This window comes from Oxyura jamaicensis, chromosome 5 (genome assembly GCF_011077185.1).
Source record: "Oxyura jamaicensis isolate SHBP4307 breed ruddy duck chromosome 5, BPBGC_Ojam_1.0, whole genome shotgun sequence".
Lineage (NCBI taxonomy): Eukaryota > Metazoa > Chordata > Aves > Anseriformes > Anatidae > Oxyura > Oxyura jamaicensis.
In genome coordinates, this window is record NC_048897.1 from 63,804,086 (window position 1) to 63,827,424 (window position 23,339).

General features: G+C 37.7%; 2 protein-coding genes across 13 annotated transcripts in view; one reads left to right on the forward strand and one right to left on the reverse strand.

Annotated features, from left to right (window-relative positions):
• The window catches only part of ARNTL (aryl hydrocarbon receptor nuclear translocator like), a 51,832-nt gene extending 34,258 nt beyond the window's left edge, over positions 1-17,574 (forward strand). For all 10 annotated transcript variants that reach the window (XM_035326884.1, XM_035326882.1, XM_035326879.1 and 7 more), the window contains 12 exons: positions 391-470; positions 1,471-1,563; positions 2,353-2,470; positions 6,667-6,816; positions 8,069-8,315; positions 10,465-10,571; positions 10,912-11,062; positions 11,670-11,758; positions 13,596-13,704; positions 14,526-14,619; positions 16,245-16,347; positions 16,881-17,574. In XM_035326884.1, the coding sequence (XP_035182775.1) occupies positions 391-470; positions 1,471-1,563; positions 2,353-2,470; positions 6,667-6,816; positions 8,069-8,315; positions 10,465-10,571; positions 10,912-11,062; positions 11,670-11,758; positions 13,596-13,704; positions 14,526-14,619; positions 16,245-16,347; positions 16,881-17,041 (1,502 nt within the window). In that variant the 3' untranslated portion in view covers positions 17,042-17,574. The remainder of the gene's footprint in view (positions 1-390; positions 471-1,470; positions 1,564-2,352; positions 2,471-6,666; positions 6,817-8,068; positions 8,316-10,464; positions 10,572-10,911; positions 11,063-11,669; positions 11,759-13,595; positions 13,705-14,525; positions 14,620-16,244; positions 16,348-16,880) is intronic.
• Positions 17,575-17,909: 335 nt separating this feature from the next.
• BTBD10 (BTB domain containing 10) overlaps positions 17,910-23,339 on the reverse strand; it is a 33,606-nt gene continuing 28,176 nt past the window's right edge. For all 3 annotated transcript variants that reach the window (XM_035326891.1, XM_035326890.1, XM_035326889.1), the window contains 4 exons: positions 22,845-22,965; positions 21,620-21,817; positions 20,512-20,622; positions 17,910-19,025 (listed from right to left, as the gene is read on the reverse strand). In XM_035326891.1, the coding sequence (XP_035182782.1) occupies positions 18,715-19,025; positions 20,512-20,622; positions 21,620-21,817; positions 22,845-22,965 (741 nt within the window). In that variant the 3' untranslated portion in view covers positions 17,910-18,714. The remainder of the gene's footprint in view (positions 19,026-20,511; positions 20,623-21,619; positions 21,818-22,844; positions 22,966-23,339) is intronic.

The window sequence follows — 23,339 nt, forward strand, 5'->3', positions numbered from 1 at the left end:
GAGAAGAAACAGTTTGAAGATTTTTATTTTATCTCTTACTTTTAGTTTCAGATTCTTAGAATAGACCATAAATCAAGCACAGCATTTGAGTAAAAAAAAAAAAAAAAAAAAAAAAAGTCAAAAAACCCTTCCATCTCAGAAGGCATTTAATTTGTGTTGCTACATAATGCAATATTGTGTTTTAGCTAAAAAGCTTCATTCTTTTCTGAGTTAGTATCAACAGAATCCATCATGATAGTAAAATTAAGCCAAAAAGCAATTTTCATTTTAAAGAACAGGTGAAATGAGTAACAGTCTTAAAAAGAGCCAAATTAAAATTATTCATTTAAGTGTGTATTTTTTTCTTCGTGTCACAAATTAAGTTTGTGATATGGGGATTATTTTCTTTAGGTGCTACAAACCCATATACAGAAGCCAACTATAAGCCTGCTTTTCTATCAGATGACGAATTAAAACATCTTATTCTCAGGGTATGTTTCAGCTTTTAATTATATTAATGTCTGTGAATATAATTCTCCCGAAGCAAAACACCAGTATTTTTCTGCCTTGTATCTCAGCTTAAGAATGTTTTGATTATAGAAATTAATGTGTCAATTTGTAAGACTATTGCATAAGGTCTCTGGTTTTTAAAGATAGCTAACATCTCTAAAATTAAGCAAAAGGATTATAAGGGGAGATCTGAGGAAACTGCTTTTCTGATGGTAACCATCTGAATCTTCAGTTATTTCATGAAATGAACCGAAACAATTTTCTTACAGACTTTCTGCAATGGACTACCTTGATGTGATTATTACCATATAATGATATAACAAGCACCTTGTTTAGAGGTCACTGATGTAATGTGACTTAGTGTGTTTGGCTGCTTCCTATGTATGTTTATAGTGTGGAGAGTATATATGGCTTGTGTCAATAATTAAGCACTTTTAGTAGCGTGTGTAATTTGTGAAGAACTGCAGTGGCCAGTTGCAGCATATTCAGAACTGAATTTCTGCAGCATTGTGTGTGACTTTAGAGCTATGAAGTTAGGGACTAATCCTGCATGCTTTTATGTGGTTGAAAAATAGTACTTTCAAAACAGGAACAACTTGCCTACAGACAGATAGATAAATACACAGGTTACATTTGGTTTCTGAAATAGGAACTATGGAATAAGTGCAGTTAAAATAATAATTTTAAAATAGGCATTATTAAACATCATTGTAATATTACTGGACAAAATATGGATGCTTTCTTCCTATATAAGTGATTGTAAATTCTGCCCAGAATGATGCCAGAAAATATTCACAGATGAGAGGAAAAAAAAAAAACAATATTGTAATTTCATATCGTGTTTGTTGACTCAGTTACCTCTAAATGTTAAGAGTTCTCCTAGTATAGAAATCCTGCTGTATACAAAGTGTTTTTAAAGGTCATGATGATGCAATGAAGAGATGTATAACTTCACTTTACTTTTTTTCATCTCATAATTAGGCAGCAGATGGATTTCTTTTTGTTGTGGGCTGTGACAGAGGGAAGATACTGTTTGTTTCAGAATCTGTCTTCAAGATCCTCAACTACAGTCAGGTATTCTTTTCCATTTTAAGTAATGTTAGGCCTTAAAAGATTTGAAAGCAATTTTATTATTATACATTTATATGGGAGGGGTATTTGTGTGAATAGTCTGCCTTGAAGCTGAGATTTGTTGCAAAGAAAGCTTTTCTGTCATGCTACTAAAGAAGACTGCTGCTGACTTCCATTCAAAGGAAGGAGGTAAAAATGTACTAACTTTATTTCACTGTTTGTGACACATAGCTTTACATGATTTTTTCAACTCAGTTATCTTTCTGTTTCTGCTAGCATAATTGCTTAAGGAAACTGGGAATCAATTATACCAAAGCCATGTTTTAAAATATATTCTTAACATGAAGTGTAACTTGCAATATATATTGACAGAAATAATGAAGATCATTACTTATACATCTGCCCTCCTTTCCAACTTTAAACATTGTATTAGCTTCAAAAGTTTTCATCTGCCAGCCTTTAGCTAAATATGTACCAAATACCTACTAATCAAGTAAATATTGAAAAAGAACATTTGCAGCTATGATTTTAACTTAAAATGTGGAGCATACAAAATGAAACTGAAGAGAAAGAATATTGGTTGATTGAGCATACTCATTCTGTAAAACTCTTACTGAAAATACATCACTGTAACCTCAAAACATCCCGATATCTTCCATTTAATCTTGGATATGAGATGTTTGTTCATTGGTTAGATTTATATGTAGAAGGATTCTTTGTAATTGATACTTAAATTTGGAATATACACTGTACAATTATTTTAAATTTTGTTCAAATATTCAATCCCTACAGAATGATTTGATTGGTCAAAGTTTATTTGATTACCTTCATCCTAAAGACATTGCCAAAGTGAAGGAGCAGCTCTCCTCTTCTGACACTGCACCACGAGAAAGGCTTATTGATGCAAAAAGTGAGTATTCTTTTTGAAAAATACTTCTGAATATTTGGCTAACATGCAAAGTGTGTTGGGGGATGCTGTTTGGTTTTTGTGTCATGCCAAGAAAAAGTATGAAACAGGTACCTGAATGTAGAAGCTTGTAGTTTTTGCATGCTCTGCAGTATAGATGCATTAGTTTAACTGGCTTCACATGAGGTATTGTTTTGTTTCTAGGCATCAAAGGTTTAATTTTTCCCACTGACGCATGAAGTGTTTGTTCTAATCCTTCAGTCAGTGGTCAGGATACACACAGTATTATTTTGGTTATCCATAACTGTCAGTCATGACAGAGGACTTTTTGTTTTCTTTTGTTTTGCCACTTCCAGCAATGACCTAACCTTTTTCTTTCAAGATTTTTGATCCAGTCTTTAGAATGATTTCCTACTGTGCATCTTAGTTCTAGACCATTTTGTTGTTTTGAAGTAGTTCTGTATCTGTGCTGTTTTGAGATGAGTAGGAGTTTAATTCACTGTCATAACAGGAGTCTGTTAAGTAGAAGGTAGTATCTTACAACTGCAAATTTCCAGGTATTTAAGTCTCATGCTTGTCAAGATCAGAAGTTGGTAGGACTCTGTTGCAAAGAAGCTACCAGAACAACTTCAGAAACTGGAGCCAAGAAAGGTCATTCCAGGGCAGTGAGCCTAGAGGCTCCATCTGGATCAGCTGAAGTTTTTCTAGCTCATGGTTTTGTCTAGTCATGCAATGTGCTCATCCAGTTCTATCCCCTTTTCTGCATGCCTCTGACAAAATTAGGGCAAAAATAAATACCATAAATTACAGTCTTCTCATCTGCTGTGATAGACCAACTGATAAGTTTTCAAGAACAAATATTCTTGAGAGTACTAGTATTTTTTTTATTTTTTAAGTTGGCATAAGTGACTTGGGCACAACTTGTGCTTTATCCGCTGAATGGCAGTTTAGAGTGTATATGGTGAAGGGCAGTCTGCAGCACCTCCTTGAGGTGACCTCCTGCAATTCTCGTTTTAAGAGGCACTCAACATTAAAACATTGGTATCACCATTTTCCTCCTTACGTTAAAAGTCTACAGGGTCCTAGAAGGTTTTGTACATTTATAGCTGCTCATTTATATATATCCCCATGCAGAAGTGGTTGAAGTAGTTAGCAAGCTGTGAAAAAAGTTGCTATGTGATTTAAATCCTCCACCAGATCCCAGAGAACTCTCCCCTGGAGCTGTAGCTGCATCAGTGGCCTTGCTGATATCCCATGCTTCTGAAGTATGCCAAGCATCTTCCTACCACTCTGGTTGTACCAGCACTCTCTTGATGGCTTCCAGATATGATGTGCATTTTTTTGTACCATGTTTCTACAGTTCTTTTCCACAGAAAAGAATGTGAGAATCTCCTTCAAGTATATGATAAAGGTCAGGGCTTATCGTTAGGACATATTCATATGAACTTCTTTTTTTGAGGAAAGATTTCTTATATTTTTCAACAATCTTGGGAATCTGGAGAGGTCCCGGTAGACTGGAAGCTGGCAAATGTTGTGCCAATTTTCAAGAAGGTTAAGAAAGAAGACCCTGTCAACTGCAGGCCTGTCAGTCTCACGTCAGTGCCTGATAAAATTTTGGAGAAGATGATTCTTGAGGCTATTGGAGCGCACCTGGGGGACAATGCAGTCATTGGTCCCAGCCAACATGGGTTCGTGAGGGGTAGGTCCTGCCTAACAAATTTGATTTCCTTTTACGATAAGATCACCCGTCTAGTCGACCAAGGGAAACCAGCTGATGTGATCTTTTTGATGTGATCTTTTTGGACTTCAGCAAGGCTTCAGCAAGGATTTTGACACTGTTTCCCATAGGATCCTACCGGACAAAATGTCCAGCATACAGCTTAACAAAAACATCATACAATTGGTGAGCGATTGGCTGACGGGCAGGGTTCAAAGGGTTGTGGTAAATGGGGCCTCATCAGGCTGGCAGAAGGTCTCTAGTGGGGTCCCTCAAGGCTCTATCTTAGGGCCAGCCCTCTTCAATGTCTTTATAAACGATTTGGATGTAGGACTAGAAGGTGTTTTGAGCAAATTTGCCGACAGCACCAAACTTGGAGGAGATGTAGACTCGGACAAGAGTGGAAAGGTCTTGCAGAGAGATCTGGACAGGTTGGAGAACTGGGCGATCACCAACCGCATGAAGTTTCACAAAAGCAAGTGCCGGGTCCTGCACCTGGGACAAGGGAACCCTGGCCATACATACAGACTGGGCCATGAGAGGCTGGAGTGCAGCCCCGCAGAGAGGGATCTGGGGGTCGTGGTTGACAGCAAGTTGAATATGAGCAAGCAGTGTGCCCTGGCAGCCAGGAAGGCCAACTATATCCTGGGGTGCATCAAACACGGCATCGCTAGTAGGGCAAGTGAAGTGATCGTCCCGCTCTACTCTGCACTGGTGCGGCCTCACCTTGAGTACTGTGTGCAGTTCTGGGCACCACAGTACAAAAAGGACATTCAACTGTTGTTGGAGAGTGTCCAGAGGAGGGTGACGAAGATGGTGAAGGGCCTGGAGGGGATGACGTATGAAGAGCGGCTGAGGTCACTGGGCCTGTTCAGCCTAGAGAAGAAGAGGCTGAGAGGGGACCTCATTGCGGTCTACAACTTCCTCGCAAGGGGGACTGGAGAGGCGGGTGACCTATTCTCCATAACCACCAGTGATAGGACCTGCGGGAAGGGGGTGAAGCTGAGGCAGGGGAAGTTCAGACTAGATACCAGGAGGAGATTTTTCACAGAGAGGGTGGTTGCGCACTGGAACAGGCTCCCCAGTGAAGTAGTCGCTGCACCAAGCCTGTATGAATTTAAGAAACGTTTGGACTGCACACTAAGTCACATGGTCTAAACTTTTGGGTAGGCCTGTGCGGTGCAAGGAGTTGGATTTGATGATCCTTATGGGTTCCTTCCAACTCGGAATATTCTATAATTCTGTGATTCTATACATAATTGTAGGTCTTGGGCATTTGCAGTCCCTGTGTGTCACTGCTACCTTTTCCCCCTTCCATCATAGAGTAATGGAAGGGTTTGGGTCGGAAGGAACCTTAAAGGCCATCCACTCCCAACCCCCTGCTATGGGCAGGGACACCTCCCACCAGACCAGGTTATTCAAAGCCCCATCCAACCTGGCACTGAACGCTTCCAGGGACTGGGGCATCTAGAGCTCTTTTGGGTAGCCTGTTCCAGTGCCTTACCGCCCTCTGAGTGAAGAATTTCTTCTTAACGTCTAATCTAAATCTCCCTTCTTTTAGTTTAAAACCATCCCCTGTTGTCCTATCACTAGATGACTTTGTAAAAAGTCTCTCTCCAGCTTTCTTGTAGGCCCTCTTTAAGTACTGGTAGGCATCTATAAAGCGTCCCTGGAGCCTTTTCAGGCTAAACAATTCCATGTTTCTCAGACTGTTTTCATAGGTGAGGTGCTCTAGCCCTCTGATCATCCTTGTGGCCCTCCTCTGGACCCACTCCAACAGGTCCATGTCCTTCTTGTGTCGGGGCCCCCAGAGCTGAACACAGCACTCCAAGTGGGGTCTCCCAAGAGCAGAGCAGAGGGGAAGAATCGCCTCCATAGACGTGCTGGCTATGCTTCATTGTCAGAACAATGTAAAAATATGATGTCTGGAGACACTGCAGTTGAGAGAGTCCTGGAATGTCACATGGTCTATTCTGCTCTGTACATGCATATAGGCTCTTTGGGTGTGTTTTGTGATTAAAAAAAAGTCTTCCTGTCTGAAGGGTCACAGGCTTATCTAGCAACTATATTTATTAAGTACTGTTCTAGTTATGGGTAAATAATCTCTCCAATTTTAATCTGTTTATTAATGTTCAAAGAAATCATGTTTATTGCAAAACTCGTGTGGACTTTTACAATCTATTTTTAATCTTCACATTTAGAAGCCTGTGTTCTCCAAGCTTGTGTCAATGCTTTCATGGTAGAAAATGTAATCAGAAATTCTATGTGGTCAGTTGAGTCAGTTAGAATCCTGTGCATGTTCATGTAAATGAAAATCTCCAAAATAACACTTCAGCTTCTGAATGAGGATGTAATGGTTGGGACTTTGCGCAAGTCCTTGCAAAGTTAAAACATCATGCAGTTTAGTTGTATGGTGTAATCAATTGTTTAGTTAACTTTTAACCACCAAAGAAGGCTTCCTCACTTCCTCTGTTTGCTACAGCTGGACTCCCAGTTAAAACTGATATAACACCTGGGCCATCAAGACTATGTTCTGGAGCAAGACGGTCCTTCTTCTGTAGGATGAAGTGCAATAGACCTTCAGTGAAAGTAGAAGACAAGGATTTTCCTTCAACCTGTTCAAAGAAGAAAGGTAACAATTGCAAATTTTATTATCAAACATAGTGGCAGTCAAGCTTTTTTGTATACAGCTGATCACTTGCGGTGGTTAAGGTTTTTATATTTATTGAGCAGCATCAATGTTTCTTCATAAGATGTTATGTGAACTAAGTCTTGGTCTGTTACTTTTCTCTCTTCATACTGTTCTCATTTTTTCCTGTTCAACACATTGGATTATCATATAGAGCCAAATTCTCCCCTCTGCTCTCTTGAAATTGTTGCTGGCAGTTTGTGCTGGTGGTTCTGGTGTGGTTATTGCATCTTCAGAAGCCAATCTATCGCATTCACGCTTCACCTTCTAGCCCATGTCTCCAGTAAAGTGAAGCTGTTAACCATACTGTTTTTCTGTTCCATATTTGACAAGTAATATCTAGATGGATATCCAATTTACAAAATGAGTTTATTATGAGTTCATGTTTGGGTTTAGTACATTCTGAGTACCGGAAACATAGTATTTCTACACCAGAAGTATTCGGTCATAATGTTATCTAAGGTTTGGATATTTTTTTCCTCTGCAGTGTGTTCTTCCAGATATATTGGAGTATATATTTTGTTCATGTTTGAAAGTTTTTTCTTCTGAGTACTTCAGAGAACACATTTTGTATTAACCTTGTATCATACTTCAGTGCTCATCCCTGAGTAAATCACTTTATGCAGTTAGGCACAAGGATTTCTTCTGTGGAAGTCTCATTTATTGCAGTTTTAAGGCCTGCTCAGTGCTGAGGAATGAGAGTTCTTTCAGATACTGGCTGTATTACTTGTCACTGTGTATCTTAGTTTTCACCTCCATGCACAACTTATCCTCTGTACACCCAAACAATGTATTTTCTGCCAGCCATTTTTTTTTTTTGTAGGAGATTCATATTAAGTTGATGACGGTGTCATGTTTATATTAATTTCTTCAAACAATCCTTTATGTTATTATATTAGCATCCTTTGCTGAAATAAGATGTGATGCAATTTCTACTTAAAGATGATCAAAAGAGATATTGGTCTGAACGATGTGATGTTTCAGTATAAACAATGATTTTGTAGATAACTTATACGTGGATTTATCTCAAATGAGCTGCATTGAAACAGGAGTGCTGAAAAAGCCCTTTCTGAGCAGCATCACAAATATCCTGGATAAGAGAGGAAGTATATTTTAGCAGAACTGAGAGATGAGTTCTCCAAAAGCAGTATCTATGGCCTAACTGTTTTTTTTGTGTTTTTTGTTTTTTTTACAGTGGACCGCAAAAGCTTTTGCACTATCCATAGTACAGGTTATTTAAAAAGCTGGCCACCAACAAAAATGGGACTAGATGAAGATAATGAACCAGATAATGAGGGTTGTAATTTAAGCTGTCTTGTTGCAATTGGACGGCTACATCCTCATGTAGTACCACAGCCGGTCAATGGTGAGATCAGGGTGAAACCTACAGAATATGTTTCTCGACATGCGATAGATGGAAAGTTTGTTTTTGTAGATCAGAGGTAAGAATACTTGTAATAACTTCCACAAAACATCATTCTAATACTGGTTTGCTGATAGTGTGATATTTAGAGAAGTGTAAGTATTACTGGAAAAATTCTTTTCAGCTTTTTACTAAATCCCAACTGCAAATTATTTTGGCTTTTGACACCCAGCTCAAAGCTACTACTGTGTATTTATTAGGTTCTACTGATTAAATAACAAAAGCTCCAAAGCTATGGTTTACTAGGCAGAATAATCCAAGTAGCACTTCCGTATGTTCATGAGGGATAAGTGTATATATGTTATCTTCAGAAGAATATTCTGTCCTATTTTTTTAACTTTGTAACTACATCATTTTGTTGTTTGCAATCTTTTGCAAATGCTACATGGGTAAGTTATTGCACAGGCTGCATTAGGATTTTATAGTATATACATTTATCTACTTGGACATACTCTGCTGAATTAATGCTTCTGTATATAATCTTACATATTTTTAAGAAAGCAAGCTTTCCATAAGCTTTACTTTTGGAAAAGGTTTGAGAACTTGGACCAATGTGGTATCTTCCTTCAAACATCAATTTTATTATCTATTTATTTATTAAGGCTAATTTTTATCTTTGAAAAAAGAAATTGCTTGAATTTTCTTACCTAGTAAAGAGACATGACCTGAACCTTCCTTCAAAATAACTGGCATTCCCAAGGGAAAAGGGGTAGGAGAAGGAGAAGGAGAAGGATGGTAATGGGGAGGGGTTGGGTTGGCTGGGGAGGGTGTTTTTGTTTCACTTCCTTGCCAAGATGTGTTGACTGCTCAGCTGAGACTGTTTGACAGAGTCTGTGGCTTAGGCCCAATTACTTACAATGTAAAAAAGTCCAGGCTACAAACTCTGCCAGAATCTGCCTGCTGGAGTTTGTTTCTGGGGTGTGTCTGGTGTCTTCTGATTTTTAGTGGACTTTAAGAGGAAATAGAGCTGATTGCCTTGAGAAAAAGTACAGTAAGTGGAATCTTTGTTAATGGTGTCTGTCTGGTTGGGGTAGCTTTTTTTTCCCCTCTCTTTTGTTTTTAATTTGGTATCAAGCTTTCTGAAATACCAGCTCTTCTGCAGCAGTACTTACAGCTGGTGGTCACTGTGGGTGCTTTGAAAGTACTCATAGCCTTTCTGTTGCTCAGAAAGTGTGCCAAGCTGTCATACCAAGGTATGGTAGTTTATGAACTCTGTTTTTGAAAGAACAGATATATTCTCCTGATGGATATTGAAGTCTTCCCAAAATAATGACTCAGAAAATGTTGACAACTTGGATTCAAACTTGTATACTCTATTTAATTGTTTTCCATCCGAATGCTAAATCTGAATCCTTTTTGTTGCAGTTTAAACCCATTATAACTAGGTGAACAGATTGTATCTGTTCTTTTTTTTGTTCTAATGTTCCTTTGAGATGGGAGGCACAAGTGTAATGAAATGTCTTTCTTGGGAGGGTAGGAAGGGAGTTCAATCTTTCCTTAGGTGGTAGTTCCTAGACGTTCTTGTTGCTGGCCTCTGGAGCACCTGCTTCAACTGCATCTTTCTTGAAGTCAGGTTCTGAAATTACTAGGGCTCAGTAGTTTCTTGAGATGTTCTCCATCCATGCCAACAGCTCCTGGAATGCTACCAGAGAGTCAGATCAAGAGTCCATGACTTTCTTGTACTGCAGGTGTGTCTAGTTGTACAATTTTCTGGTGAGGGAGAAAGTAAGTTGACTTTGTGGCTGCTTTTGATGAAAGAAAAAAATCATTGTATTTGCTTCATGCTCCTGTTTGATTTAAACCAGATGCATAGTAGGTCTCTTACTGCTTCTTTAGGAAAATTCTATTTGTTAATATAAATATATATAATATAAATATAATATATAATATAAATATAATATAAAGGCTCTTTTCTTATGGGCCTGGTTGATGGTTTGTTGTTTGTTTTTTGTCTAACTCTTAAGGGTTGTAACTAGGGGAGAAAATGCTTCTGAAAAACACGTTACACTAAAATAACTTTAAGCATTACTTGTACCTTTCCCATCTTCAGAATGTGTTTCAGTAAGCTATCTAATACTTCAACTTGAAAATACATACTTTTTTTTTCCTTTTTTTTCTTTCTTTACCTTCCTTCCCTCCCACACCTCCTTTCCCTTCTCATTCCCAAGGGCAACAGCCATTCTGGCTTACTTACCCCAGGAACTTCTAGGTACTTCATGTTATGAATATTTTCATCAAGACGATATAGGACATCTTGCAGAATGTCATAGACAAGGTATGATTATGAATAATTCAGTAAAGAAATTTTGTAAAAATAATGTGAATAGTTTTGATTTAAAAGAACTATGCAAACTGTAAAAGATTTGGGTATCTTTGTAAATGCTTTAGTTGAGAACATTGTTCTGTATGTGCCAAATAATATGATTGTCTTAGACTTCCACGGATTTATTTGTGAAAATGTGAGGCTCACGTTTGCGTAAGGGGGTTGACTACAGAAATAACATTTTTCTCTAGGGATGAGGGAGGAATTAACTGAATTGAGTTTTCTGTGACATTGCTCACATAATCATGCTGCCTCTTCCACAAAAAGTTACTTACTTTCTGTCTGGTTTTAGTTTTGCAGACAAGAGAAAAAATTACAACTAACTGCTATAAGTTTAAAATAAAAGATGGGTCTTTTATTACATTGAGGAGTCGCTGGTTCAGTTTCATGAACCCTTGGACCAAAGAAGTAGAATACATCGTCTCAACAAATACGGTTGTTTCGTAAGTATTGCTCGCTAAGTAGATTTATGTAAATACTGATTGTTATGCACTGTTTTCAGGTGAGATTTCACATATATACATGCACGTGTTCTGTATCACAATAGGTGTCTTCTTCAAGTAACACCCAGAGCTGTATATGTGAGGGGAGGGAAGTCAGTTTAATAATTGCAAGATGGGCTAAATAGTGCTTATTAAAGCTGGAAGAAGTAAAAGTATTTTCTTTCACTGGGAAAAACAGGGGTGCCCATCTTTGTAGGGACTTAAGAGAGATGCATTTCTTTGCTTCTGTAGGAACTCCCCTCCACTTTTTCCCCCCTTGAGGTGTTTTGTACAGCTGCAGTGCCTTCACAGTGGAATTAACTTGCAGAGAAATTTGTCTTAAGAAAGATGCTGTTTGGGTTCTGCATTGCGTACTTTTGAGTTGTAACATAGTGTTTTATTTCTGTTGTTTATCTAGCCTTCGTGTCAGTCACAGTGCTTCTTTCACAGAGGTGATAGTGACTCAGGAACTACTTAAACCATGAAGCATTCCATTTTGACACATTGGCAGAGTGACTGTTCCACAGGGCTTTTTAGCACTGATTCTTCTAATTCTTGAAATCCACAGCACCAGCGTACTTGATAGTGGAGACGCAGCTTTTCCACAGCTTGCAGCTTCTCCACATAGCATGGACAGTGTGCTTCAGGCTGGAGAAGGTAATCATTTCCTTGCAGTCCAGTAGTCATGCCTAGTTAGCAGCACAGATTTGTTGAAGTCTTGCACTTAGAATTTTACTAATATTGTAAAGAATAACATAGTTTAGGGAAAAGAAGTGCTAATGCAGTTCTTGTCCTGCTGAACTTAAATACCAACTTTGTCTATAGCTGATCAAACAGAAGTGAATGAGCCAGATAAAAGAAATAAGATACAAGAAATAGGGATGAAGGAACGATTTAAAGGACAAATGTTTGCCTTCCAGTTCTGTGGTCAGTGCCCATGACCACTCAGTGTGGCTGGATCATAAACTTAGTTTAGTTGTTCAGCTTATAACTCCACCTCCCCTTTGTTTGACTTTTTGTCAAGACATGAAGACTGACATCTAGTAATTGTCATAGGATTGCTACCATTGCTGAAAATTGCTAAAATATCTTTTATAACAGGTGGTGTGTGATATAATGTGGAATGGAGTTTGATTTAATAACAAAGTGTTACTGAAGCAGGATTGAATTGAGGAAGAGTAGGAGGATGCAATTACAGACCATGAATGAAGGACTGGGGAGGAAAGATGACGATAGTACTTATACTTTCCAGAGCTGGGAACCATTAATTTTAGAGACCTTGCTTACTAAATACTACTTTTATCAGCTATGCACTTACAGCCATAGAACAAGGATACTATGCATGTCTGGAATTACTTTGTAAGTTGTATACAAATGCTTAGCAAAACAGTGCAAAACTTCAGCAGACTTGGATTTTTCAGTTATCTCTCTTCTGAAAAATGAGGTTCAGTAAGTGAACTGTGGAGGAGGAAGCACGGAGCAAGCACGGAGCAAAGCATGGAGCAGTTAGCAGTGTGGTAGGGAGAGGCTGCTATGTTGGTATGAAGGCTAGTAATCAAATTGGGAGTTATGGCAGTAATATAATGTCCAGGCCTTTTGAGAATGGAAAAAATATAAAATAAACTGTTCTAAACTTAATTCTTGCCACAATATTGCCTTTGAGATGAAACCAGACATACAATATTGTTATACTGACAGTTCTTGTCCCCCCAAAAATAAAGTTGATTGAGTAAAGCTTAATTTCAAGTGGTTCTAGTTCTGCTAAGGGATTTGATGAGCTTTTAGGTGAACCTTCTTGCCTCCTGATGGGTCAGAGCTTTAAAAAGACACTGAAGGTTGCTACTGCTAAGTATAAATTTCTAAAAGATGACAATTATCTGTTAGGCATAAACAATACTACGTGGCTTTCTTCCCCTTTCAGAATGGCATCTTTTCTTTACTATGCCTTGGAATAGATCAGGCTCCTTCCTGTCTACTTCTTAAGTGTTGTGCAAGCATAAAGAAACAATGAACTTTTAATTGTTCAGACCTCACTTCTTCCCCCCTTCTTAGATACTTGCAGTTACCTACAGAGGCTTGATGTATGTTCATCAGGTGACTCAAATTTATTACATACTGTCTGTGGTGGCAAGTTCTTCACATAAAGCAAAAAAATAACCACAGCTGCAGATGAGCCTATTCAGCTACAGAATAAAGCAGCTGTGATGAGCTATTCTTTACTATGTCTCGACAAGAGGTACTACCAGGTGCTTGAAACAGCCAGATTCGGATCAGTCAGAATAGGTGTACCTAGATGTTTAAGAGAGACTTGCATAGCTCGCTCAAAGTCAGAGCTTTCCATATATTTAAGGATACTCAACAGTTGTTGGAATTAAAAGTAAATAAAGCTTATGTAGTTCTGACAAGCTGTGGGAACTCTTCTTGCCTAAATACCAATGCTATTTAGAATACAGGCACAAGCTTTTATCTCATTTTCGAAACCTACTTGTTTCAGGTGGCCCAAAAAGGACCCATCCTACTGTCCCTGGCATTCCAGGTGGAACAAGAGCTGGGGCAGGAAAAATAGGGAGGATGATTGCTGAAGAGATCATGGAGATTCACAGGTGAGAGAAAATGGTATGAAATAAGAAGAAAATCAGCTTTATTCTTTAAAGGGAAATAAGGAGGTTTTTCTTCAAACTAAATACATAATGATACAATTGCATTGTATAAGTAGACATCTATAGCTACCTGTTCAGAATATCCGAGGCAGTTTTCATTTTATTTCAAGACACCAGGTTAGTTCTAGTCCTTCTTTGGCAGCTGTTAACTATTTTCAAAGCTGCATTCTGTTCAGCTTTCCCAGGGGAACTCTGCCAAGGATAAAATTCCCATGTCCAATTGCTTTTCATTGTAACTATCCCACCTCCATTTAGTCTGGGAATTCGTCAGTTCTATAATGAATACATTATTTATTAATAAATAAAAATACATATATTAACTATTTCACATGTCCAGCATACTTCTGTAGCAGTAGCCCATTTAATGAGTCTAGGGGAGTGGAACTGAGCTCACATTCTTAGCTGATAGAAACTGAAGTGTAATACGCAAAAAATGAGGTCTTCCTCGGTATCCAAGACCTTGTTCCATCTCTGTGAAGGCTGTACAGGAACAAGTAAGGGAGAAGGAAGGTAGCATGAGAAAGAGCTTAAGTCTGTAGACTGAGCAAGCTGGGCCACTTATCCACAGACTTTATCTAGCTGCAAATAAATGTTTACTGCTGCTGATTTGAATAATGTTGAAAATCGAGGATACTGTAAAAATAAAGTGCATGCTTTTAAACACTGTATGCCTGATATTAAGATCGGCATTTGAAACTCTGAGTCTCTGGCACCTAAGTCTCAAAACCCCTGGTAGATTCATTCCCTGTGTTACACATAAATAGGATAAGAGGATCGTCACCGTCTAGCTGTGGTTCAAGTCCACTGAACGTTACCAGCACACCACCACCTGATACATCCTCCCCAGGAAGCAAGAAGGTAAGAACAATCTTTACAGTCTTGTAGCAGTAGTGACACACAAATTGAGATCATGCATATAGAATCATGGTGTTGAACTTTTAACTGCTTGGCTGAAAAAGTTTGACAACAGTTCAAAGTATTCTTGGGGAGAATGGGGGGTGGGGAATCCTGTAACAGTAGTCTGTGAAGTGCAGAGACCACTAGTTCTTAAGTGCTGACAGCTTTAGAAATCCACCTGCTCTTTACATTTTTATTTTTTTTTTTTTTAAACAGCTGTAGGGAAACAGCTCTCTTCATGTCTCTTGATTCTCCACTCTTTCACACCACATACTGGTGAACACTGGAATTGCTATCATTTGAGCACTGATGATGCTCAAATGAATTACAAGTTACACTGTACTGCTGTAGCACAAAATATGACAATTAGATACTTCACTGTGCACTGACATTTTTAAATCAATTCTATGTATCATGCCTTCTTCTAAGATTGCTTAAGTAGCGTTCACATACCATTACTAGCACTTAACCTCCAAGCACTTGTACTGGCTGCATTTAAGTAATCTAGTAAATTGCTACTTATAGATGTCATATTCAAGGCAGGAAGAGCACTTATCCAAATCCTTATTCTGGGTGTTCACATACTGCCTCAGATTTAACTTTTTTTCCCAGAAATTGTGATGACTATACATAAGAATTGCTTGATTGGAGCATATAATTGACACTAAATATTTCCATTTCTGGCCTTGTTCTTGAAAATAAAACTTGAAGTTGGAACAAACTGAGTTGTAGTTCTAGGAACAGTCATTCATGCTCCTTCTGCCCAAGAATAAGTCACTACCTACATATATAACAGGCTACTACAACATAATGGAATAAAGGAAAATATGCACAGATAGATATTTCTAATAGTATATTCCCTCAATATTTCTCCTTAGAATACTAAGTTTACTGTAAAGAACACAAGTTCCAGCTGATGCTGCCCTCAAAAGGGAGCTCAGAAATACTCCCTTTCTAGTGTGTGTGTATCTGAGCAGTTCAAAACTACGTTTCAGGTTCAGCTCTTCCTTTGCTACTTGTTTAAAATCCCAGAGAAGCCACTTCTGCTTCTGCCTGGTGTGAGCTCTGGTGTACACAGTAGTGCTGTACTGCTCTGTACCAAAAAAAAATTAAGACTTAAAATCCAGGAGCAATACTCAGCTCATGCAGTCTCCCTCTACCTACAAGGATTGTACTCCTAAAATTGAGGATCTTAATTGGCAATACTTTACATGCACTATATTTGTAAATTCAAGAACATTCTGTAGTTAGCTGTGATCTACTCTTGTAGATGGACTATTTACAATGATGATGCCCAGAAATCCTTTCAGGACTTTAGCAGTTTTTCAGACGTTATTTTCAGAAGTTTAGCATGTAGTGCTGACTTACCCCCCAAGAAAGGAACAGATATATTATCTGATAACAGTTTGATGTGCACAATACAGAGGAAGGTAGTTCCTAGTTTACAATTAGTCTGATTAGCCTTTAGGTGCTTTTTTTTTTTCAGGAAGTCCATCCTTCCTATATTAAAAATCCTAATATAAAACAGTTAAGACTTTTAATGTAATATTACTTGCTGTTTTATTGTTTCTATTTACTCTTCCAAGATCCTGAATGGTGGCAATCCAGACATTTCTTCAGCCGGGTTACTATCTGGGCAAATTCAAGACAGCTCTGGTTACCCATATTCTGACAACTCCTCTATTCTTGGTAAGTGAGGTCATACACAAACGCACCTCAATATCAGCTAAACACACAGACAACTGTAACGAGATGATGGCTATTAGAAACAGCCTGTTTTTACCAGCTGCAGTACATACTCACCACTTTGTTCACCTTAAGGGGGTAGCTACAAGGAGCATCCTGGCACTTTGCTTTGCTAGCTTACTTTGTATTACCATTTTTGAAGAGGCAATTGGATACCTTTCTTCTCTTGCTGAACTGGTATGAATTAGCTGAATGCCTGACCTGTTTTTTGTGAGTACTTTTACATAACTGGAGATGAGATGGGAGGCTCACAGTCCTGGTCTGGTCATATCTGAGAAATGACCCAACCTTTGTGCTCTGACATGCAAGTGTCAGTTGTATCCCTGAAACTCTGGTAAGATGGTTATCAAACATGTTAATACTCCCCAGATAGTTGAGCCTGTTCAGATATTGTACTTCACGTCATATGGCAAGTGACTATAGCAAGTACACATAGCAAAACAACTTTTGACAACTTACTGCATTTATGTTTACAGGGGAGAACTCTCATATAGGCATTGACATGATTGACAATGATCAAGGATCAAGCAGCCCTAGCAATGATGAAGCAGCAATGGCAGTAATCATGAGCCTTCTTGAAGCAGATGCAGGTCTTGGTGGCCCTGTGGATTTCAGTGATTTGCCATGGCCCTTGTGAATGGTGCACCTTGCTTCAACATCCAAATATCAAAGTGCATTTATTGGTGGAGTTCTACAGTCTGTGAAGCTTGTTGGATTGAGAAGCTTTTATGTATGAATTTCATAAAAGCCATATCAGAATGCAGTTCATTCTACCACATGTAACTTCAGACAAAGTGGAATAACCCGCTACACTGTTCTGTGTTGATTTGGTTAGCTGTGTATAGCTTGCAATACCTGTATATTTTGAATTTTGTTGTTTGATTTTTTTTAAATCACTGTGCAGCTCACTGGCATCAGTGGTAGCTTTTATATGCAAATGACCATTTCAGATGTATGGTGTGTTTTTACACTGCAAAACAGTCCCCATGTGGATATTTCTTATACTAATTGTACCATAAAGCTGTTTATTCTTTCTTGTAAGAATCCTTTACTATAAATATTGTTAAAGTGTAATGTACTAGACAGTTAAATATTTTTAAAATAAATGTTTCCCTTGTTCTAAGATGGAACATTTACTTTGATAAATAAATTTGATAAAACCCTGCTGAAGATGCATGCTAGCAGCAATCGCCTATTTATAAATTCTTTAGCTTTGGAGGAAAAGAAAAACAATGCCTTACATGCACTTATAGCATTCTGTCACTATGATAAATTTTATAGATAAGCTATTACTCAATTACTTTTTCAACTAAGAGAAAAACTTAAAAGAATAAGGTGAGTTAAGACAGTCTGACAGTGCAACAGATTTCTCTTTAAGTTTAGGTAATACCTGTTTTTCACTGAGGTGGTTAATATTAAGTGATCTCCAACCCCCCTGAGGAAAAAACAACAACTTTTAAAGCTCATCTGTATACTTAATTTCATTCACAAATAATTCAAACCCATTAAAATAATGGAAATTTTATTTGCATGAAAAACTTGTTTACAATCATCAATAAATGAAGAATGAACCATTTGCATTTTCCTATTTTATGACACTTACGAAAAACGTAGTAAATAAATATTTGTGAACATATTAAGGTAAGGCAAAATTTAAGATAAAGCCCCTATCCATTGTTCACAACTTTTGAACATGGCTCACGCTGCAAACAAGTAAAAAAATTCACTGAAGAACTTTAACAAGATGTTACATGGGTAATTGAATCATGTCCTCAATCCAAAAACCCAATGGTAAGTAGTTTTGTGCTTAACCATAGACAATAACTTTAAAAGGGTCAATCTATTCAGAGCAAAACTATTTACAATTAATACTTTTGATAGAAGCACTTTGTTAGTATTGTGCAATACATTTATAAAAATGGCTTGAAATTCCATTTATTAACCATTTGTAAAGTGCTACTATCGATTCCAATTCTGCATGCTAACCCCTGTGTAACAATACTGAAGTACACTAGCCACCAGCACCCCATTGTTTTTGATGGGCTTAAGAGTGAGGACAGTCCAGCATACAAATAACCAATGTCACAAACCCACTGGTAAACAAATAAACATATGTAACTGTAATCCCAGGATGTTTTAATCTGTACTCTCTCAAAAACAATCAGCTACTCCCCTTGGACTTTCAAAAGGTCCATACTGCAATATCCTAAACACTGTTACTCAATGGAGAAAAGTGGAATTACAGTGTAGTACGAATTGAGTACAGAGTCACTTTAAAGTAGCATGCTTTTGTTTTCATAACAGTCTAGATCAGAGGAGTGGGTTTTGTCCCTCAGTATCCATCTCACTGTTACTAGGTGGAGGATGAATAGGTAGAATATCCAACTCATCTACCTGGGGGGTAGGATGCATTACCACAAGCTGGTCCTGGGGTATATCTGCTGCCGCTGCTGCTAAATTTGTTATAGATTTGCTTTTCACACACTGAAAGTCAACATGCCGACTCTTTCCTTCCTCCTTCTCCCATGACATCCGAATAAATGGCCTTTGGACATAGTTGTAAATCACCTCTGGCCTTCCGCCTGGTCGCTTTTTCACTTTCTCTTTGTATGTAGGGTAACCTAAGATACAGAGTACAGCATAAGTTAACATTTACTGTGCTGTCTAGTTCAAGGTTTTCTTCCACACACAAAAAAGCAACACGTGGAAGCATAATGAAAATTAGCAGTTGTTACTATCAGCATCCTGAATGGAAACATCCAATTGTGTTGTACTTGAAGTTATCTAAGCAGGGACTACATAGAGACAGAGGCTAAAATACCACAAATTGTAACAAAAGAGACTAATGCTATTGATAATGTGGATGTTATCAAATGACTCTAAATTTTACAGGCAAAGTCAGTTGCTTTTTCCTTGGACCAAAAGTGTCAGGCTGTTTTTAATACACTAACCTGGAAAGCAAGAAACAAGACCTCAGAAATAGAGAGCAGTGTTGCTCTGATCTGTGGTTTACGTTCCCAAACAGCATCTTAGCACTTTCTTTCATCTCACATTCTGCCCAGCTTCCCCCAGTTCAGAAGATATATAGTTTTAAACCAGTTATCAATTCTGGTTATGCTATGTTCAAGTCATCGCTCCCCTCTGCCCTAAGCAATGATCTTCATTACTAGGAAGTTGCATATTACTGTGGGGTAGTAGCATTACAATTTAGTTAAATAGTTGCTCTTTTTCTAAAACAAAAAATGCCAGCAGAAATAATATGGTGTTAGCCAGTGTTACAGACAAAAACAGTTCTTGTTTAGTTTAATGGCATGTCAGTCGGAAGGCTCGCACTTTGTTCAGTTGAACTTCTTTTTAAAGATTGCAAGCTGTTAAAGCATTTGCTTTTGCTTGGTAAGTTACACATGTAACCATGACAACTTGGTAAATGAATGCTAAAAATCCTGCAAATTACAAAGACTGGATTTTTAAATATTTGGGCCAACAATCAGAAAGAAAATGAAATACAGAACAACCTGGTCGTTACATTCATGGTAAAAAACTAAGACAACTAACTAACTGTAGTTGTTTTTTGCAAGGCCAAAGCTGAGACTTTACAGACCAGCATCCTTAATTTACAGGACTTTTTATTTCAGATGAATATTTCCTTGCATCTTAGTGATCCATTTGGTAGATCTGTATTTCCTGAAAACATCTACCTACAACTTAATTTTTTAATTTCAAGCCCTGAAAAAAGCACCAGGCCAAAAACAGAACAAAGCTGTAAAAATGCACCATTACTCAAAGTACAGTAAGAACAGAGAAGATTCTGCATGAAAAATAAACAGAAAAGGCATTAAATGCAGCTGTAAGACAGGAGAAACCACCTAAGTTACTTTGTAAGCAGTCTAGCAGCTATATAAATATTGCAGACCAGTCCTGAGCCTGTAATCAGGTTTTCCAGCTGGACCAGTTGTTTGTTGGTTACCACTCCCCCAGCCATTTTATCATCTAGCCTCAATATGAAAGATGAATCACTGTTTCTTTAACTGTACAGATTAAAAATAGAAGGCAAGTACAACAGACCTGTTTCCCAAAGAGTTCCTTTGTAAGTAATACTTTTCTTACCTTCAATGCCCAGTCGGATCTTCTTCAGTCCTCTTTCCTTCAAAACAGATTTGGCTACATCTCTATTTTCAATGTATTTGAAGAATCGATACAACTTTGTGCTGTAAATAACTAAAAATATATTTTAATTAGGAATAATTGTATTAAAAGTTTATATTTCTAATCCTACAAACAACAAGATTTCATTGTCCTGCTCACGTAATTCTATTTCAGAATGAGGGAGAGAGACTTAAAATCTCCTTAAAATATCCAAAACAGAAATCAGAGAAAAGTAGCCAAAGGCACTGTGAAATGTATTGGTTTTTTTTTTTTTTTTTCCCCTATGAATTTATTCTGTTTCAAACACTTAGTTTTTTGCTGGATTTAGGAACATAATAAAATTCACCAACCACATTACATACTCTATATCCTCCCAGGCCCCTCCACAGAAAAGGACTTCTTCCCCCCCGCTCTCCTCCTCAAGATGGAATTCCTGCAGACATTTTAGGTGGGCTGCACATTTTAGGTAGGGCTGTAGGTTAGCATCCTCCAAAAATGTTAGCCTTATATATATATATATATATATATATATATATATTAAAAAAAAAAAAAAAAGCCATACAGCTTAGAGACTTCTAGAAACATCTTATGCTATTGGAGTACAAGGGGTACTTAATTCCCCTCAAAACTATGAATTTTGAGTTTTCACATTGAAAAGATTTCCAGGCATACATCCAGGGGAGACCACTGTTCACAGTGTTTTAACTCATCTATAGATGAAATTCTTACACTTCAAAATACTGACACACACACCCCAGTTGCTCTCACACAATAAACGTAACTCCTATCCATCTTTCTGAGCACTTTCTGAAAAAGTATTTCCTCCCCCACTCATTGACTGGTATTAAAAGTTATCTCCTCTTTTTAATTAGACTTGAACATTACATGCAACGTATACTTGAACAAAGGAAAATAGTAAACAGAACTACCAAAGAAAGCTTTTGTGAAGCATTAAGGATTTTGTAAAGACTTTGCTAACAGTGCTTATGTACAAATAAGTTAAATGAGCACATTGACTACTACCTCTACCATAGAGGTGGCTTGGTGGAAACAATGAAAATAAGCTTACTTTGCGAATACTCCTCTCCCATTTGTGGAGGATACTCTTCATCCCAGTCAACAACATCATCATCTGTAAGCACAACAATGTGGCACTCCCTCTCACCACTTTGGGCACTGGCTACCATTAATGGGAGAATCATTTCCTCTAGATAAAATTCAAATTGTTTGCGAGCACCATCATTTGACAATTCATGCATGAGAGCACCTGGAACAAAATTTTAAAAAGCAGATACATTTTAAAGTTTGGTAAAGAAATGAAGGCAGGAGCAAAAAACACAGCAGTTCTGTTTAATTTGTATTATTTACTGCAAGCATCTGTAAAGACATGGCTAGTTTATTAGTTTGTGTAAGATCAGAACTTTTTCATATTTTTACCAGAAGTTCAAACTGATAGAATTGTCCTGCAGATATTAACATTCTGTTGGGTAGACAGTGGCATGACTTCAAGTACATCTCCTTAACGTTTTTAGTACCACTAAACATTTGGTAATTATATGCAAGACTCCTCTTGGGCTTCCTAAAAGGAAACACTATTTCAGCCAGTTGTGAAGGAGCACATGTAACCCACTTTTCATAAGAATTAGCTTAAAACTAAAGCCTCTCAAAATCTTCCTAGTATCGCCTGTGAAATCCTTCTGCTAAGGACAAGGTACACTGAATGTGACTCAGCAGCCAACACACTATGAGGTTGCATGTATCACTGGGCACTGCACAAATAATACAAGATCCCAGGAACCAAAGACAGGCCAGTTCATTTTAAACATAGCCAAAGCTTTGACTTTGTTCAGGAAGAAACAAGTTGGACAGTCACTACATGCTCAGATGAGCCTTACATCACCAGCAAAGCTGTACTATTGCTAGCAATGCAGCTTAATTCTCATAAGCAAGGAGCTGAATAACCTACCCCTCTCTCTTCTACAAAAAGATACTACTTAACATTACTGTATTTGTACTTCAAATTAATCAAAAAAGTTTAAATTTGTTAAACTTCCACACTGCCCACCATAGCAGAAAAATATCCAAATATCAGATTTTTCAATATCTAAACCATTATTCTTCACAAGCAGCACATCCATCATCTTTAGAGCCCTATTATATAAGAGAGATAATAGGATGTATCTTGCTCGTGTAGTATCAGACATGTTCCTTACTTCACTAAAGGATACAATTTGGAATTAATCCCTCCATGTATTTGCTTATATTAGTCTATACAATGTAAGTTCCATACTTACTGAGATCTCTGCATTTAATGGTACTATACTCAAAAGAGATACAGAGATAGTCACATGCTTCTCTCAATTCAGGAATAGAAATCCCATCAGGACAGCGTATCACTCCAGTCTTGTAGTAATCCTGAAGTAATGCAGCAAACAAACAAGCACAAATCACTTAAACATCTACTGACAAATACATTTCAGCCTCAAAAATCAAATTACTTCTCCACAATAAAACCCCCTAAAAAGAAATGTACAATTTAATGAATATTATCGTCCTCAGATTCATCAAGTTACTCAGATAGCTGCTTTCAGAGCAGTAAGCTCTGGTTAAAACAATTGTTTAAGCAAAAACTATTAATATAAATCATTTTGGTGCATGTATGATGCTTTTTATATACACACTTCACTCAGCTTTTGCTATTCCACTTCCACTGACAAAGCAGTATAGCATCTCTACTTCTATATGTAGACGTGAAATACGAAAGGGCAGATTTTCTTCTGAGACTTAAG